Genomic DNA, 20,768 nt, shown 5'->3' on the forward strand with positions numbered 1-20,768 from the left:
TATATCTATTGACGGCTGGTATCAACCTTTAAATCATGTTAGTTTATGTGTGTGATGGATTAAACAAAACATGACGTAAACAAAACATTAGACGTGTCATTTTGGATTGCGGTGTGATTAAGCTAGCTTTATTTTAGAATGATCTAAAATACAAGTACTGTTGCACATGTATATATAAAAAAGGACCGCTATCTGTTGCTTAGGAGTGTGAATGATAATTAATTAATTAACTAAATAATAAGAAAAACAGGGAAGTGACAGAGTTATTACTCACAGGTTCCTTTCTAATATTAACAATAATATCTATATTTACTACAGGCCATATGTGGTATGTTATATATGTTAGATGTTCGATGTTTTATCCTTTTCTAGTTACTTTGTGTTAGAATAGTTATAAATAATATCTCCCTCATTAGTGTTATTTCATTTGAAGTTGAAAAAGCTGGCACTGGAGGCTCTGTCCATAGATGTTAAATGTCTGTCTCCTTACAAGAAACGTCACCATCTATCTATCTATCTGTCTGTCTGTCTATCTATCTATCTATCTATCTAGACAGACACAATTAATTAACACTTTCTGGCCAGAGAGAGAGGCAGACAGACAGAGAGCTCATGTTTTTGTCTGTGCTTCAGTAATAAGAGCTTAAAAAGAGTACAAGAGTTTAACAAATAAAAATAAATAAATGTCATTCTATTTAAAGCTAAAACTGTTTAACTATAATTTGGTCTACAGATACTGTATGTTACAGTTATTTAAGAAAAATGAGAAAGTCTGACTTGTTTATTACAGATGCAGCTATACAACCATTTAAACTAAAATGCTGGCTATTTTATTTGTTTGTTTGTTTATTTGTTTGATTGTTTGTTTAGCCTTATGGATTCAGTAGAAAAGTGAAACAATAAGTTTGTTGTCTCTAAAGAAAGTGACATATATTATAGATCATTTTATTCTCAGACAAAAAGCATAATGAAGCCTATCAGATATTACCTGCAAGAACAGAAAGCAGAACACCTGAAAAACTAACCAAACTGCACAAATTGTTGTTCCACGGCTCCCTCTAGTGGATCAAGCTAAGTAGTGACAATAGATCCTAATGGTGAAGGTGAAGAATGAAGAAGAATGAAAGTTGAAGCTTTGGAATCTGATCCAGAGATGATTAGATAAGAGACCTGGAGAGACTTAAAGAGCTGCTTCATCAATTCCTTTACATAGAGGTAAAGGTGAGAGTTCAATCCAACTGCACTGTTATCAGCTGGTATCCGAATGGCATTGTGGGTAATGTAGGAAATTGCAAACTACACTGTAAACCCAAAATTAAATATTTTGTACAGTTTATAAATATTGTTAGACATTTAGGGTGGGTTTAATATTTAATTCTTCTATTAAACCTGACTAACAAAATAACAGTGAACAAATTAGGAGTATAATATAACTAAATAAATAACAAAATATTTTTTAATCAAAATATTCTTCGTATTATTATTATTATTATTATTATTATTATTATTATTATTATTATTATTATTATTACAGTTCAGAAGTTTGTTTAATAAAGCACCAAAGGATTTCTTAAAGAATCGACTCCCAAGATTCGACTCTTGAGCTTCGTCATACGGTTCCGTGTTTACTGTATAAATGTCTCTCATGGCCCAGATGGAGCCAGTGTATACTGAAGATGGCATTCAGAGAAGCAAACACTTTACTTTTAGCATTAATTTGGATGACAGTTTTCAGAGTCTCACTTGGGAGTCATCACTTTACACCGCGGATCAAAGTGAACAGAGAAAGTAAGAGAAATGACTCGTCCTTATAATAATATAATAGCTCTCATTATTCAAACATGTTACTTTCTATAAGTTTATTTTTTTAATTGTCTTTTTTACTTTTAATTGACTTTTTTAGGAAACAAATTGAGAAATGTCAGATTTAAGAAGTTTTACTTTGCTTGTCCTTGGTCTTGAATTCCATCCTGGTGTCAGTGGATTGTCTGTGAGATGTTTTGCATGTTCCTCCTGTGTCTGTGTGGGTTTTCTTTGGGTTCCATCAGTAAGTGAACTGACTAAGAGAAGGTGTCCAGAGTATGTTATTGACTCACACAGTGTTCCTGGGATGGGCTCCGGATCTACTCTACATCCCTGGTCAGGATAAAACACTGAACTTGACAGAAGAGTGTGTGAGTGAGCGTGAAAACAGATCTAGATCAAATTGGATGAAATTTGTACATTTTGTACAAAAATGAGCACAAATATATATGAGTAATAATCTACACTATAACATTTATACACATGTATAAGGTTCATTTTCTCTGACAGTATTCCACCTTAATTGTAATATTGATACTACTAGTATCAATATTAATAATAATATCAATAATGATTAATATTATGAAGACTATAAGTATTAATACTCATTTTAATATCTTATTATTTCTATAGTGTCTGAGCTGAAGTTGTCATTTGAATTTATTAAGTTATTCAGTTTTTTAAAGTTATTCAGAAAATTGCAGCGTCGGTTGATGAATGAAAGTCTTTATGTATTCAGCCGGACACTGTGCTGCTTTGTATTACTCATCATTTTTTGCCGGTTGTGTTGTATAACATCTTGCATGTATGAATCTATGGAGATGAAGTCATGTCATGCAGCAATGCAGTTCATCAGAAATGTGAACTGCTACGTAATTAAAAGATGCCAGAAGAAGAAATGGAGTTGCAGTTATATAGAAACAGGATGTGAGACAATTAAAGTGTGATGTTGAAGCACTAAACCAACAGACGATCTTGACTCGTGTCCAAATCCATCATGCGGATAAATGCAAATATACTTTAACTGGGTGTGGATTTGTGTCCCCACATATCAAAAGTAAACAATAACTTGATATGTGCCTCATTCATAAGTTCAGGGAGAGTCCTGGTCTTTTTCATCTTCTTCTTGTGTTTCTGTCTTCTTCATGTTTTCAGCTTGAATTTTGGCATAAATTTCCCACAGACCTTTGCTCAGACCTTTGCTCCAAAATCATCACAGGATGAAGTCACAAGCAGCAAAGAAAACAGTTCTCTCAGTTATATAAAAAAAAAAAGTTATATGAGTTATTCATATAACTTTTTTTTATCACTCTCTCTCTCTCTCTTTCTCTCTCTCTCTCTCTCTCTCTCTCTCTCTCTCTCTCTCTCTCTCTCTCACTCTCTCTCTCTCTCACTGTCCTAGATGGAGCTTTTCTTACATTAAACACATCAAATGCCCACACGATTGATAACCTGAGGCTGATCCAGGATTCCCGCAGAGTAAATATCTATGCCGGAGGACCTCAGGGCCTGTTCATGTTCGATCCAAGAATAAAACATCCAACATTGACGGAGGTAAACTGTATCCCAGCATCTCTTTCCATATGTTACTCATTACCGTATGTAAATTACTACCATTTTATTATTATAAAATGAATAACAATGGGACAACAGGAAAGAGACAAGAGATGTATTCATAATTCATATCATTATAAAATTTGTAAGGATTTCTTGAGGAATGGTCCAGAAACCTGTTTAATTTAATTTAAGTCTCCGTATTTCTTTATGTTTGCATTAGTTGCATCAGTCTAGTAGTCGAGGCGACACAGGAATCCTACAGCACCATTAGACTTTAACCCTTTTTAAAATTTCTAGACTGTCATGTGTAAGAAAACAAATTGATTGAAAGCTTCCATACTAACATCTGAGTACGGAAAGTCATTAGAGCTCTAAACATATTCCTTTAGAATATTTAAGCCTTTTTGGAGAATGATCCCTTACTAATGTGTATCTTTGGATCTGAGTTCCTACAGTCTGTAATTTCAAATATTATTATTCAAATAATAATAAAGTATATTAATATTGTCACATTTTTCTTCCTGGACAGGTGAAATTGCCCATATTAGAACCTGAATGCATGAACAGTTCTACTGTAAGTTTTACACATCATTTCTGCTTTATAATCAATATGATTTATTTTTAACTAATAAAGTGTGTAACATGTTTGCTGGTTAGTTTTCATCCTCTTCTAAACATCTGGTCATCTGGTTTGTAAACAGGGTGACTATATTTTAATTTCTTTAAATTAAAAGAAATAAAATGTAAGATTTCTTGCCTGGAGCTCTGGACCATTAGAAGTTTTATGTAGCTTTATGTAGAACCCTTACTGTATGTAGAGAGCACAGTACACTGTGATTCATTCTGTGGGATGTGGTAATCTAGTGAATTACAGATCAGAAGGTTGTGAGTTCAAACCCCAGCTCCACCAAGCTGCCCCTGTTGGGCCCCTGAGCAAGGCCCTTAAGCCTCAAGCAGATAAAGTGTACGTCACTCTGGTTAAGGGTAAATGTAAATATTAAAACATCTCTATAATTAAAAGAATGTGTAAGTTGAAATAAGTTCCATTACTTTTTGGAGTTTTTACTTTTTGCGAGATGTTCATGAACAACAATTTTTTAGAAAGGATCAAATAGTTGATTAATGTTGAGAAAGAATTATTTTATTATTATTATTATTATTAATAATAATAATAATAATAATAATAATAATAATAATAATAATAATAATAATAATAATAATATTTAGAATAATGTGATCCGCTGTGGTGACCCCGAACAAGGAGTAGCCGAAGGAATAAAAATAAATCAATTAATTAATCAATTCATATAATAAAAATAAATAAATAAATAAATAATAATAATAACTACATTTATAAAGTTTGTTGTGACAAACTTTGATGTTGGCTTGTCAGAGCAAGTATTTCCAAAGGCGGGTATGCTCAGGTGCCAATATTTTCAAGGGAGTGGATAAGAGCATGAGACATCACTTGAATACACGTGACACAATTCACCTCATTCTGCTGAATGTTTTGATACATCACATGTCCATTTTGTATCACGCGTAAAAACATTTTTTGTGGGTGGGGCTGCACATGACATGATCCAAATACCCATGAGGAAGTTCCGCTATTGTTCTGAGTGTTTTGATATGTCACATGTCAATGTTGTGAAAAGTTTTTTGATTTTGCGTATTTTGGGGGCGCGTCTGTGGGAAAACCGAAAGGCCATCAGTACACCAGTTTAAACCTTTGTCCAGAGTATCACCCTAAAGGAGCTGGCCAAGGTTGGTGTAGATAGCTTGAAAGCTGGCTGGGTTATAAACCTCTAAAATTTATAATAGGTGTCTATAGCAAAAAAATGCCACTCTGAGACCCGTGACCATGAGTACCGGTACTCAGTTAGCATAGAAAAGTAATAGAAACAAACTAAAGGGTCTACGACATATCTGATTTTGGTGCATGTGGCTCGAAAGGCCTAGGAGGAGCAGCAAATTATTTATTTTTGTCTAAGAAGAATAAGTAAAACAGAATGTTGGCTTCTACAATCTAACATAATTAATAAACACTAAATAATTGTAAATGAACCTTCTTAGACTTAGACTCAAAGATGTTCACTGACTTCTTTTCAATGAACACGTCAAAATGTTTTTATAAACAGATTCTATATAAAGAAGAACTTTTATTAACATCTCCAATTTATTATCGAACTCTATATCCTACTTTTATCCGTCTACGGTTACATTTAACTAAGTATGTAGAACATCTAAGACGCTGGATAGGAGTCAAGTCAAGAAGCTTTTATTGCCATTTCAACCATATACAGCTGATGCAGTACACAGTGAAATGAGACAACGTGCATCTGTGCAACCTGCTGCAAACACTGCAAGACAAAAGACAATCAACAAAAGCAGCGCCGGCCAAAGTACATACTGTATGTTCTATTGTGCATGTGCAGAAATACCGGAATGAACACTTAATATTATAGCAGCAGTTATATGAGGTATTGTAATGTATTGTGTAACACAGCATGAGTAAAGAGCAGAAACTGTGTGCAGAACAGCATGTAAACAGTTTAATATGGTGGTGCTGTAGACATGGATGTATATTGGATGAGTGTGTATTTTGGTGTAGGTCAGTGTAGTCCATACAGTTGAGTGTGTGTGTGTGTGTGTGTGTGTGTGTGTGTGTGTGTGTGTGTGTGTGTGTGTGTGTGTTGTGCTCGGTACAGTTCAGTCTGGTTATTGAGGAGTCTGATGGCTTTTGGGAAGAAACTGTTACTCAGTCTGGTCATGATGTCCGAATGCTTTGGGGTATGTGAGGTGTGTGGGGTGTGTGTGGTCTTTGAGGTGTGTTGGGTGTGTGGGGTCATCCACAATGCTGTTGCTTTCGCCGATGTAGTGTGTGGTGTAATAGAGTGGTGATAGAGGATAGAGCCGTGCACAGTGTGGCTCTGATCCGCTTTGTGTAAACTGCTGAGCAGAGCAAGCTCCTCTGTTTCAAACTCCCCTGTTTCCTAACAAATGCTTCTCTGTGTTCATTGTACCATGTTACACCGGATGCAACTTCAAAAGCCTCCCACCATGAAGAAGACAATTATACTTTTAGATCATCAGACAGCATTTTGATCTTTTTGGATAAATGGTCCTGTGACATCTGTTGGTTTCAGAAGGATGTCTGTTGGACTCAATTATACAGCCTTTATTTTTCATACATGTTTTTTTTTTCAGTTGTTGAAATCTTTTTATTGATTTTTTCAGAATTGTGAATATGAAATCTCCATGCTGAAAGAGGGGAGGAACGGAAACCCACTGTTCCTGTGTAGAACTACAGAACATCACACAAACTGCTGTGATGTGGAACGTTTAGGACTTTCTAGTTCAGAGCACAAGCTGGTGAACTGCTTCATCTTGAGGTATCCAACACAAATCAATGAGCCGTCTGTTCATGTTGGTAAGAAAGCCAAAAGATTTACAGATCAAGCTTTGGCCAGGTTTAGATTTATTGGCACCCTTGGTTTGGTATTCTGCAGACCTAAAGCCATGTCCATGTGAAAAGTTCTGGAGAATTTGGAAGAATTCCTTACTTACAGTAGGAATATAGTATAAGGCATTTTTACAAGAAAACCTGTTATAACTGAACTATGACACTGACACTATGACATTGAAAAAATATTCCAGTCCACATAGTCATGCAGTATCTTTACACTGGCTCAGGAGGACATCGGGTTTTTTTTGTGGGTAAAGGTGCAAAGCTGATAAGCATTTGTAGGGGAGGTTTTAACTGGTGTTTAAACTGATGTTTCCTGTTAATTTAAGCTTATTTTTTAAGTGTCACCTAAACTTTTATCAGTTTGTTTGCATGATATTGTATTTCAGTAACAGTGCTGCTAGAAGCTGTCTTTAGGCTGCTTTAACCTCATTAAACGTACATACGCACATGTAAAATGTGCTGAGGGTTTGTCAGGTTTTGGGGAAAATAAAGTATGATGAATAAAAAGTTTCTTATACTGTATGATGCAAAGTCTGTCCTGTGCTTTTTCTATGTTTTCAACTATTTTTTTTTTAAATATTGTCAAATACTAAAATTGTGGATGTTAAATATCTCAGCATGTTGCCTATTTGACCTCTAGTACAGCTGATGAATTCTAAGAGTATATAATATGCCCTTTTTTGTTGGTGCGTTTTCCAGATGATTCTCTATATTACACGATCTCAGATCTGGACACAGATTTTCCCAGCGGCCTCTACAGACAGACCAGAGATAAATACATCTGGCCGCTGGCAAGACCAATTGGTGAGAGAGCCATGCTGCATTCACATTTTTGAGAGATTTGTATGAGAGAACAGTCTCAGCACAGGACCTACTGTAGGAGTTAGGAGCTTGTGCAGAGTTTATTGAATCACAGTCTATATATTGTAATAGGTAAATAAGCAGTGGTCAGACAGTGTGCTGGTATCGATATTCAAACACAATCGAACTCAAATACAAATAGTCAAAGACAGAGTTAAAAAATTAGAAATGCACAGAAAAACCAGTATGAATTAATACGATAAGACTTCACATTTACTAACTGGAAATTATGTCATTATGTGGTGAGCCAAAAACAGAATAGACAGACTGGCCAGACTTCTGATAGTTCAAACAATTCAAGAGCTTTGAGCTCGTCATCTGATTGGTTGTATTCAACAAGATTTCTGGGAGACGTGTGTATCATGTTTGTCTAAACAACGCTGATGTTCAGAGTACAGACTTGTTAATTTGCATGACTTCCTTAAATTGATCTATGGCTGCACATGAGGCCAAACAAAAAAGCTGGGTGTCAGTCATATGACCTCCAATTAAATCTGCTGTGAAGTCCAGATCTTCTGCCGTCAGTCTTCTAAGGACAATAGAGTTTGAGGACTCTTCTGTCCTGGTGTGCTTTGATGAGATTATACTAGTGTTTAAATGTTAAAAGGTTAAATACTAACAGATGAACTTTATCCACTGAATCTAACTTTACTTAAGCTTACTTAAACTTAACCTAATACAGTATGTTTTTCTCTGTTTTCAGAGCAGAGGCATGTAAAAATCTTAGCAAATAAAGGGAATGGATCACTGGATGGAAAAGTCTACTCCTTCTACATAGAGCAGAACCAGAACCAGAACTTGGACCTGCCTCACTGGATACCTCGAGTTTCTCAGATCTGCATGGTAATATAATACGTTCTGCTTTTCCGGAGCTACAATGAGGATCGATTGAGATCCTAAATGAACAACCTGTGACACCCCGAGTTGCCCCTAGTAGGCTAGATAAAAACAGAAATACTTAATACTTAAGTCCTGGGTGTCTACTTCATCTCACCACTCCATCGTTGATGGTTTTCCTGTAACATTATGACACAACGTGTTTTATACCTTACACAAAATAAGTAATTTCTAGATATCTTTCTTCCAGCTTTGGGGGTTGGCGTGAGAGCACAGGTTTAGCACCCAAGAGCAATGAGGGTTAAGGGCCCTGCTCAGGGGCCCAACAGTGTCAGCTTGGCAGTGTTGGGGCTTAAAACGTGAGCCTCCAATCAACAATCAAGAGCATTAACCACTTGAGCCACCACTGCCCTGATAAACACATTCAGTATGTTGTATAGAAAATAGTTAGGCTGTGACAAAAATTCAAGAAATGAGTTCAAGGGAAATTCAATTGTAACTTAGAAATGAGTTTGAATTGACTGTGAAATTTTGACTTGTTATTTTATTGATAAAAATCAATTCCGCCTGCAGCTACTGTTTATAGTCTTTGCCTGTTCAGCTCATGACTCCTGATAGCTCCTGATTCAGCTTTTCAGGTAGTTTAATAACTATGAATGCTCTGAGTCAGCACAGCTCACAGCATTGAAATGAAGACGCCTCAGAAAACCCGCTCTGCCCAGACTAAACTAGCTGTTTCTTATTTCAGGCGGATCTTGGTGGCAGTAGAGCAATACTGCAGTTCCGCTGGACATCCATGCTGACTGCTCGCCTGTTCTGTGGAGATGAGAAGAAGCGTCTCTCGTATACCGAGCTGCTGGACGTTGTTGTGCTGGAAGCTACGGAATGGGAAAACACCACGATTTACGCTCTCTTCAAAAATACCTAGTAAGATGATGTGTTTGATCGAGCACCTGACCAGGGGCTCTGTGTGATTTGCTTGATGTGTGTGTGTGCAATATGTTTCCTGATGATGAACTGCGCACTGAACACACTCAAGCTCATTTGTGACCTTTTTGACATGACCTTTAAATGCTGTGCTGATTTTACATCCGATATGCTAAAATCATATCCGGTGGCTAATATCAATCAAGAATGAACACATCAGGTAACTGTAAAACAGAGCAGTAATGTTCCTGTGGCGTATTGAAATAAGCCACAAAATCATACGAGGTAATCCTGCTCGCTTAAAGCTTGTTAAGTTTAGCATTAAGCATTAATCTGAAGCTAGATAATGTTAAAATAAGGTTATGAGAGCATAGCTAGCTTGCTATTGGAACTGTAAAACATGCTGTAAATAAATCTGTCACAAGTCATGTGACTCGCTAAATCAGTAGCTAGCACGATCTTTTTATCCTGCTATCAAATTAATATAATAAGAAATAAGATACAGTACAGTATAAAGTATGCTAGGGCTAGTCATAGGTAAACACTCTCTAGTTAACCTGCTTAGCGAGCTCACCGTATGACTTAAAAATCCTCTCAGGTGAGCTCATGTTAGCCACCTATAGCTAGTGTTACTAGTAAATCTTTTGAAATACACACACACACACACACACACACACACACACACACACACACACACACACACACACACACACACACACACACACACACACACACACACACGCACACACACACAGACAGACCAGTACAGTAGCTAAATAGCACTTGCAGTAAATTTATTTCCTTACAGATAATGGACTCATGATGTATTTGCCATTTTACATTTTCTGATACTTAAATTTTTGATGACTTGTAATTGATTTTGTAAACCAAAGCATATATATCCAGTTTTTCTCAGGTTAATCCTCGATAGTTTCTTATAGCTAGGAGTTTGCTTTTGAACATTTACGAATATCACTCCCGAGAGACATTTTGGCACAGTTTTAAGCCACACATTTGCAAATAGTCACATTGTATGTTTGAGCTGAGTCAACAGCAGGCAGTGTCTGGTTTATTTTCACTTTAGCTGTAAGATGCCTTGGAATCATCTTTACTTTGGGAATCTTTCCATTTATCGCTGATGCAGAAGTTTTACTTCAGTTTTCAGTAGACTTGTGTTTTCTTCAGCTGTTTCTGTTCCCTTACACACTAAGTCTGTAGGTTTAATTTAATAGAAGAAGAAACACTGTGTGTGTGTGTGTGTGTGTGTGTGTGTGTGTGTGTGTGTGTGTGTGTGTGTGTGTGTGTGCGTGTCTGAATTTTGTATCAATCTGTTTCTCTCCCACAGCAACTTGAGAGCCGTGTGCATTTACAAAATGTCTGACATCATTCGCGTCTTCATGAACAACACATTCACAGCAGCAGAAAAGGAGTCTTTTTCTTCACCTCTTCCTGGAGAGGTAAACTACCGTTCCATAAAACAGAAATTACTCTCAAATTTATCTCTGCACTCCTTGTTTAATAAATTTTTAACTTTGTTTTTCAGTGTGTACAAAACAGTCCTACATTACGGTCAAACATTCTGAAGTTTATGGAAAGTCTTCCTGAGCTGGAGCAGTGGATTAAACCTGTACGAGACCCTGTGGTGTTCAAGAACAACTATCACTACACACACCTCCAGGTGGACACTCTTGTGGACAGGAAGTCAGGACATAGCCATCATGTTCTCTTCATGAGTCTCGGTGAGCGGGTTTCTGTTTAATAGAAGTATAATCGTCAGGACCGTGACTGTAAACAAGAAGCGTATGAGTCGTAATACAGGATGAGAAGACGTAAAAACTTTGGAGAGGCATAGAAAAAGAGTGTTGTGTCACTGGTGTAAGAGAGGCATGAATTATTACTATGACTGCAGAACTGATACCTCTGATTAGTATTTCTGGGTTAAGTATTCATATACCGAAATACTGATATTGTTCTGTTTTACCACGCAGACATACACCATACCATACATGTTTTATCGCTTGATTTGTTCATTTGAGGATGTAGCTAAGATACATGTTGACTAGCCCAGCTAGATTTAGAGTAGCACTATACTGTAGATAAGCTATTCTACTATTTAAGAGAGCTTAATCTGTTCATATCTTAATACTATTACAATATAGGGATGATCTTTTGGGCTAATCTTCTAATTTGGATGCCTACTTGATGTCAGAGATGAAATTTTCAAATTGGTCCAAATGAAAATATATTTGCAAAGACAAAATGAAGTTGATTTACATTGAGAAATTTATCCCTGATGAGCAAGGTAGAGTTGAAGGTGGTGAGACAACATGAGGAAGAGAGCCAGATGCAAAAAGAGAAACGGTAATCATATGAGGTGCAGTGAGTTTGATTATTTATCAGTTCTCTTTTCGTATCCATACTTTCGTATCAAGTCTAACAGTGTTCCTTTAAAGAGGAACTTAAGAGCAAGAGCGCTTTCTGAATTTGTTATAGTCATGACATGAAGTCTGACAGAACTGAACATGAGTCTTGTACTAAAATGTCCTCAGTAATAACTCTCATTTCGGTTCTGAGGACTGTAACTGTTCTTTTTCCGATTCTGAATTTGTTGTCTCAACTTTAGCCTTTTGTTCATCTTGTGTATAGATAGAGGGCAAAATGTCTTAAAGGCCGGGGCTCCGTCGACAAGACTCGGTGGGTGTGGGGCCTGGTCAACAGGGGGTGTTAGGGAGCTATAGAGGACCAGCTTCAGCCTGGAGACATGTGATGTAGTGTTGATCTTCTTGGACTGGGGGAGCTGCAGGCGGTACGCCATGGGATTAATCCGCCGCAGGATTTTTAACGGCCAATTTCTTGGACTTAGCGCCAGCCAGACCCTCTGTCCTTGGCAGAATGTGGGTGCTGCACGTCTCTTGTGGTTGGCTGTGTGGGCTCTCCTCTGAGCAACCATCTGGAGGGTGCTGTAACACGGGTTCTGCCGTCTCCTTGGCTGAGGGGAGTTTAGGCAGAAAACCAGTCCACTACCACCAGGATCACAGTTTTTCCCTGGGAGTGAGGCACGTCGGTGATAAAGTCCAGACAAAGGTGTGACCATGGACAAGATGGTATAGGCAAGGGCCTGAGCAACCCCTGTGGGCGTGTCCGGGGCTCTTTGTTTCGGACACATGTCTGGAAGGCAACCACAAACGCCCGAACATCTCCTTCCATTGAGGGCCACCAGAAACAGCACTGCAGGAACTCCAAGGTTTGCATGGCTTCTGGGTGCCTGGAGAAAGGTGAGGCGTGGCCCCAGGCAAGAACCTGTGGTCAGAACAGGGTTGCGACATAGAGCCTTTTGGATGGACCATCACCTGTTGGAGTGTCCGGCAGACCACCTCTTCCAGGACCCAACGTAAATCCTTCAAGGTGGAATTACAGGTTGGGGCTTGGGGTCCTCTACCAGTGGGTCCCACTTGCGGGAGAGGGCATCTGGTTTGCCGTTCTTCGAGCCAGGTTTGAAACAGAGGGTACAATCAAACCGAGCGAAGAACAGGGACCATCTGGCCTGTTGTGGGTTCAATCTCTAGGCCTGCTAGATGCTCAATTGGAAACTTTTTTCTAACTCCTATTGGTTCATATATACGTATTACCGCGCTACTCTGGCACAGACTATGTCCGCACACCGAGCGTCAAAACTTGGCGTCTTAAGTAGCGGTCTGCACAGGTGTCACGAGTTTTGCTAATTGCAGCTATGTGACCGAGCCTATACCGAGCTTGCTGGTGGCTGCGGGTTTGTCTGAAAGGCACCAGCAACATTACAGATATTTACAATCGCAAATGATGGTATTTTACTGTTACAGTGATAAAAGATGTATATGCAGTACACATAAACTGATATCGCATTGACATTGTTTTTAAATCATTTAACACTGATTTAATTCCTGAATTATTTAAACTTAAACTTTGCTTTTTTCCGTCTCTTTTGTTGTTGTTTTTATTTTTATTTTTTTATTTTTTTTAAAAATAATATTTGTATTAATCATATTAAGTTTAGTTTCATTTAACAATGCTGGTGCATAATTTATTTTATTATATTTACATTATATTTGTAGACCAAATTTTTTACATTTTTTTATAATGCTAATCATACTTGCAGTTTGCTGTATATTGTGATATTTATTGTGTAAATCAGAAATAACTTTTGGATTCATTATATGATTTTTGTCACATCTTACTACAGGTTCAGGATTTGTTCAGCTTTTATTAAAAAATATATATATATATATAAGCAATTAAGAGAATAAATTAAAGTAAATAAATCTGTGCTTTGGTTTTCTCCCCTAGACAATGGCAATGTACATAAAATCCTGGACCAGGAGGACAAGCCCTTTATCATCGCCGAGTACAAGCTCTTTAAATCCAGGACACACATCACCAGCATGCTGCTCGACAGAGTAACTGTAAGAGAACTATGAGAAACTGGGACATACTTTCTGTGTGGAAAATCTCATTACCTGAACTGACCCCTGATTATATAGAAAACATAACTGCATTAATAACGATGTGATAAAAATGGAAAGCAATTGATAGATGCTGCTCCTTTAAGGCATTAAAACAGGTTTGAAAAGCATAAACACACCAGTACATGCAGTTTTTGTGTATATTAGAGGAGCTTTCTCATTTTATTTCATTAAATCCTGATCTTTTTAAGCAAGCAGAACAGCTACAAATGACATCAGGTATGTTTACAAGGGTAAATTTGTTTACAAATTTGGTTTATACATGATCTAAACTTCGGAGTTCGATTCTAATATTCATTCAAACGTGCCTAACATATATTCTGTGTCGACTAGTGACCAGGTCTTTCCACCGGATTCTGTGTTTAAGATGTAAATAAACATACGTACCACCGCACTGCGCATGTGTACAAGGTATTTTTAAATCTGACTCAAAAGTCGGATCGATCGACGTGTTTACATGAAGGCTGTTGAATCCGATTCAGCTCATGATTTGATGACTAACCCAAAACTTTACTTTGAAGAGAAAAGACAAAACCAAAGCCTGGAACTTGATTAATTTAATTCAATTCAAATTTATTTGTATAGAGCTTTTTACAATTACGATTAGGTACAAACCTGTCGTTAAAATGGACTTGGCTTCGTTGATCTTTCATTATATTTCAGTATGTAACAGTAAAACATGTTTAAGGACCGACTGTAAATAGAATAGATTGTATTTAAATCACTCTGGGTTTCAATACTGCAAGGCCCACTGTGTATTCCTGTAAAAGCAGAAGTTCTTCAGCTGATAACATTCATGTGTCAACAGTTTACTTTTGTTATTGTTCCAGAAAAAGCTCTTTGTGAGCTCCAGCACTGAGGTGGTCCAGATTGACCTGTCCAACTGCAGCATGTACGGGAAAGACTGTAAGTCGTGTGTCATGGCCCGGGACCCGTATTGCAGCTGGCACTCGGGGGAGTGTTCGGCTGATGATAGGTACGTGTTCAGACCAGCTCGTGTTGAATTATTTCCTGCTCTGGAAATAATTCAACACGTGTTCAGACCAGCTCGTGTTGAATTATTTCCTGCTCTGGAAATTTGATTTTAAGGTCAAATCATAGTTTAAGCAAAATCTAAATAATTAAAAAACAGTGCAGGAAGGCTGCAGCTTTGCATGTTGAGGTGTTTGTACAGTATGTACCCTTTGTTTGTGTACACAATATATCGTCATTGTCGGGCGGAATCCTCGTATCTCCAAAACCATTATTTTTCAGGAAATTAAAAAACGCTATTAACATTGTATCGTTAAAGTTGTTATTATACCTTATATTGCTATCATAAACTGTTGTGTACCAACATTAACACAACATTTTCCCAAAGTCACGTTTTATCGGAGATACAAGCTTTATGACTTGGGAGCAGGGAGATAGGAGATTATGCTGTCATTGATAAGAATGGTACGGACACAGACATCGCTGCTGCCAGCAGTGTTCAGTAAAGTCTGCGGTCACATTAAGCCTTTTGACAAGAGACAAGGCTTCAATAGTTAACCAAAGTGCATCTTCCTCAGCGTCTGAGCACAAATTCTCTGCATCCAGGTCCTCTTTGCTTCCACCATGGCAAACTTCAAAATACACACACAAACCAAACATGCATGAAAGAGTTACATCTTTATAAACTGTCAACAGTGAAGGCTAGCTAACACTTTATAATAACTTTCAATTATAAGTTACTTATAAGTTATTAGTTTTGAAGTGTTTTGAAGACATTTACCTCAGAAGACGTGTTGATTCGTTGCGACTCTTAATCTTGAGGAGAAATATGCCGCGAAGCTCTCCCGCGGAGTGAAGAAGAGGTGGAGTTACGAGATTTCTCAGACAGTTGAAGTGTCCAATGGAGTTAAGAGATTTGCGCTCAAGCTATTTTCAAGACTAGATTGGTTAATAACTTGTAAAAAATGTGCATGTTGTAATGTTCTTGTTTCATGAAGTTGTGGCAATGCAGCTAAGTCAGTTTGTTTGAACCAGTTGTAATTATGTCTCAAGTCCAGCTCTTTGTTACATTTGCCCATCTTTTGCTTCATGCTCTCATGCAACCTGATCTCATGCAAAATGTACAAGCGTTCTAAATAAAAGAGCGCTATCATATAAATAAGGTCTAAAGAGAAGCTATGAACTCATTATGTGTTCCTAAAATTACCACAAGAACCACAAACCAGACATGAGAAAGAGCAGACAGAACTGAATGCTGATTCAGAGAAACTCCACAAACACCAAACAGAACATTTAAAGAGCCTCAAAATCCTTCTTAAAAAGCTTCTCATTTTGTGGAGAATATGTTAAAATGTTAATAAAGACTTAATATACATATGTATTGAGCAGAATTTCACACCTTTATTTATTACACTTTTACCACACACACACACACACACACACACACACACACACACACACACACACACATGGATTATTTCTCCACAACCTACCTATATACCCACGTACATCTGCTCTGACCTTTAACTACATTCTGATGTGGTTTTGTGATTGTAATGAAGCCACTTCTGTAAAAAATAACAGAAAAAAAAATGACAATTATCCTGTAAAGTGTCACACTGAATCTGCTTCAACAGGAATTATAGCATTAACCAATATATAATACTGTAGTCAGTGCAGTGAGGAGTTGATTATTTTACAATACTGGAACATCCCAAAGTGTCAGACTTGTTGATTTGTATGTTTGACTATTGACTATATCTCCTTTATATCCATTTAAATCTACATTTATTATGTTATGGAATGTCCATAAAACAAATTCTCACTAACTTCCTGTTTTCAACTTCCTGTGTAACAGCAGTCTTTCCATCATCAGCCTCTCTTTTCACCTTAAAAATCCAAGATTGCGTTCATTAATACGGAAAAACCACAAAACATTTAAAAAAGTTTACTCTGGGAGTTTAATGACACACTGACACTGGAGACTCCTTCCATGAAGCCTGCATAAACATCATGCCAACGATTATATTGTACATATAAATGACACGTGTATAAATCCACACATTATCCATTGTACAAGTCTCTCCGAATGAGCAGTTACTATGGAAACAGTATTATATTGTGTATACACCGAGTGCATTCATAGAAACCTGAGATTTGTCTTGTTGTCAAAGCTGCTTTTATAAAATATTAATCTAAACCTTCTGAGTTGTTAGTGATTAAACTCTGAAACTGATCCCTGACACTTCTTAGCTGTGTAGTGATGAATGAAGAGAACGTGTAGAACATTTGAGAATTTTGGATTTATCTGAAATCTGACGATTGTTGCTTTTTTTTTAATATAGATCCTCAATACAAGATGTAACCCATGGAAGCCACACGACATGTGATGATGGTAGGTGTGTGTGTGTGTGTTTGTGTGTGTAGACAGTGGATTGTTTTATGTCGGCCGACGTCATCAATAATGCGGATGTTAACTGACTTCTCATGATGTTACTTTATGTATGCAGTTAGTATCGATTATCTCTAATATTAATGATGTGCTCATTTCTAACTTCGCATGTTAGACAAAGAAGGCAAAACAGACGTCTCTGAGAGCGTCCCTCAATACTCTAAATACTACCTTAAATGTCCAGTGGAATCCTATCATGCCTCATATTCATGGCACCACCAGGACAGTAGGAAGGACTGCGTCTCAACTGAACATGACTGTCTTTTGCTGATCGACAGCATGAGCGAAAAGGACGAAGGCGATTATCAGTGCATCGCTTCGGAGAACGGCTACCAGAAGACGGTGGTCCATCAGAAGCTGCAGATGAACGGCGCCTCTGAGACCAGAGCGACTCGAGTAGCTTTAGCGTGCCTTCTGTTCCTGATCTCTGTGATCTGCTAGTGCTGTTCCTGTGTTCTGGGAACTGAAATACATTCAAACAAACAAAAAACTCAGAAGACCCTAGTCCTGGATGAGTAGACTGAACCAGACCATGTGCTTTACTAACACTGAGATTCTTCCTGTATACACCAGTGTTACCACATCTTCCACTTCTTTGTTGCACTCGAGGTGTGTGACTCGACTCATGAAGCCCAGAGAATGACCAATACTTACGATTGCTTCATTACAGTGTCCACAAGTTTCCACAAGAACAGAGGAAAATACAATTTTACACCATCACAAACTGTAAAATCACATGTATATAGTTTCAACAGTGTTGCAAGTTATAATGAACCATTAATAGCATTTGCACTTTGTAGTTTAATTAGATTAGTTTTTCTATTTTTTTAAGACCAAAAAGAAGAAAAATCAGTCTGTTGTGAAGCGTATGAATGTGTCACACATGAACCTCATCAGGATTTATTTATGATTTAATATTTTGGATGGACGGACGGTTTCTCAAACCCAGCAGTGATTCTGAGATGTTTGTGAGTCCAGAGCACATGTAAAGAAGATAAGAAGAGCATGAAAAGGTGCAGCATGGGAAATATCTTCATGGACAGCAGATTGATTATATGGGATTATTACTGTATACAGTGTAAACGGAGTGAGGAGGAACTTTCGGAAATAATTTATTCGATTTATTCGGAAAATAAGGAAGCGGGCTGCAGGTGGAGAAGTAAACAAAACATTCCACATGAGTCATTTTGGATTATGGTGTAATTAAGTGAGCAAATTATCTTTATTATTTTTATATATACTGTATATATCTCACATGATGTACTGAAGACAGGTTGAAGGTTGAATTCTTGATTCTGATTGGTCAGAAGGTGTTGATTATTTTTATTTTATTTTGACTATAACCAGATAGGAACTGTGTCAGTGCTGTGTGATTTAAATAAATAAATATGTATGTATGTATGTATGTATGTATGTATGTATGTATGTATGTATAAAAATAGACCTCTATCTGTTTCTTAGGAGCGTGAATGTAGAGAGTCTGAAATAAAATGAAAAAGAAAAACAGGATTAGAAACAGGGAAGTGACCGAGTTATTACTCACAGGTTCCTTTCTAATGACTGGAAGGAGAAAAATTTGAAAAAGCTTAAAAATTTGGATAGATCGATAAATAGATATTAACATTATTGTTTTAAATTGGATTGCCAGAGCTTTGTCTATTTTTTTATATTACTCATTATTTGTTACATAATATCATGTTTCTGTCAATGCTTCAGTAATAAGAGCTTAACAAGAGTTTAACAAATAAAAATAAATAAATGTCATTCCTTTTAGCTAATTTTATTAAAACTGTTTAACAATAATTTGGTCTACTGTATGTTACAGTCATTTAAGGGAAATGAAAAAGTCTGAATTGTTTATTACAGATGCAGCTATAAAACCATTTAAACTCAGATGCTGGGGTTGATGCTATTTTATTTTTTTATTTGTTTGCCTTATGAATTCAGTGGAAAACAATAAGTTTGTTGTCTGTAAAGAAAGTGACATATATAATAGATCTTTTTTTTTTTCAGACAAAAAGCATAATGAAGCCTATCAGGTATTACCTGCAAGAACAGAAAGCAGAACACCTGAAAAACTAACCAGCTAATGTCTTTATAAAACTGCACAAATTGTTGTTCCACAGCTCCCTCTAGTGGATCAAGCTGGATAGTGATAATAAATCCTAATGGTGAAGGTGAAGAATGACGAAGAATGAAAGTTGAAGCTTTGGAATCTGATCCAGAGATGATTAAATAAGAGACCTGGAGAGACTTAAAGAGCTGCTTGATCAATTCCTTTAGATAGAGATAAAGTGAGGGTTCAATCCAACTGCACTGTTATCAGCTGGTATCCGAATGGCATTGTGGGTAATGTAGGAAATTGCAAACTACACTAAAAATGCCAAATTATATATTTTGTACAGTTTATAAATATTGTTAGACATTCAGAGTGGGTTTAATATTTTATTATTCTATTAAACCTGACTAACAAAATAACAGTGAACAAATTAGGAGTATAATGTAACAAAATAAAAAAAATTTTAATCAAAATCTTATTATTATTATTATTATTATTATTATTATTATTATTATTATTATTACAGTTAGGAAGTTTGTTTATTAAATAAGCACCAAAGGATTTGTTAAAGAATCGACTCCCAAGAGTCGACTCTTGAGCTTCGTCATACGGTGCCGTGTTCCGTGTTTACTGTATAAATGTCTCTCATGGCCCAGATGGAGCCAGTGTATACTGAAGATGGCATTCAGAGAAGCAAACACTTTGCTTTTAGCATTAATTTGGATGACAGTTTTCAGAGTCTCACTTGGGAGTCATCACTTATTTCCACAGAGAATGTAAGAGAAATGACTCGTCCTTATAATAATATAATAGCTCTCATTATTCAAACATGTAATTGTCTTTTTTCTGGTTAACCTGAATTAATGCTCATGCAGCTTTCAGACAGCTTTATAGTTGAGATTTGTTTATGATTGTAAAGATTTCTAGTTTAGTTTTGTTTGAATTTATAATACAAACCTTCTATTGTTCATAGCTGAGAATTTTTTGGTTCTGAATTTTATTTTGGGATTTTTAGACTTTTTTCCAAGATTCAAGATTAAAGATTTTTATTTGTCACATACTCAGTTATATAAAGCATATATAACCAGCAGTGAAATGTGAGTCAGGTCCGCTCCATGGACAGTGCAATTATTAAAAAATACGACACAGATAAAAATAAGCAAAGAGTGAAATAAAAGTAAACAACAAAAATATAAGAATAAAATATAAAAGAATATGTATACTGTGGAATTAAATATGGAATGAAAAAATAGTTAGCACAGTTTTTCTTAGAGAATTCACAGATTTTCTCTCAGACCTATTGGTTAACTTTGACAAAGCATTAATTGTAGG

At 36.7% G+C, this 20,768-nt stretch overlaps 1 protein-coding gene across 1 annotated transcript; it reads left to right on the forward strand.

The window, feature by feature from the left end:
* Positions 1-1,630: 1,630 nt before the first annotated feature.
* LOC113652617 (semaphorin-7A-like) lies at positions 1,631-19,270 on the forward strand. Its single transcript, XM_047822399.1, has 13 exons — positions 1,631-1,788; positions 3,206-3,357; positions 3,890-3,934; positions 6,598-6,790; positions 7,529-7,633; positions 8,394-8,533; positions 9,276-9,454; positions 10,800-10,911; positions 10,998-11,193; positions 13,778-13,893; positions 14,784-14,929; positions 17,271-17,320; positions 17,493-19,270. Exons 1-13 carry the CDS (start codon positions 1,677-1,679, stop codon positions 17,816-17,818), a joined length of 1,872 nt encoding a protein of 623 aa, XP_047678355.1. The 5' UTR covers positions 1,631-1,676; the 3' UTR covers positions 17,819-19,270.
* Positions 19,271-20,768: the final 1,498 nt, after the last annotated feature.

This window comes from Tachysurus fulvidraco, chromosome 13 (assembly GCF_022655615.1).
Source record: "Tachysurus fulvidraco isolate hzauxx_2018 chromosome 13, HZAU_PFXX_2.0, whole genome shotgun sequence".
Taxonomy (NCBI): domain Eukaryota; kingdom Metazoa; phylum Chordata; class Actinopteri; order Siluriformes; family Bagridae; genus Tachysurus; species Tachysurus fulvidraco.

Excerpts from the sequence above, each read along its gene's own strand:
- LOC113652617 (XM_047822399.1), top strand. The coding sequence starts at position 1,677 with ATGGCATTCAGAGAAGCAAACACTTTACTTTTAGCATTAATTTGGATG. Across the intron at positions 10,912-10,997 it reads CTTCACCTCTTCCTGGAGAG|TGTGTACAAAACAGTCCTAC; the intron begins GTAAACTACCGT and ends TTTGTTTTTCAG. Across the intron at positions 11,194-13,777 it reads TGTTCTCTTCATGAGTCTCG|ACAATGGCAATGTACATAAA; the intron begins GTGAGCGGGTTT and ends TTTCTCCCCTAG.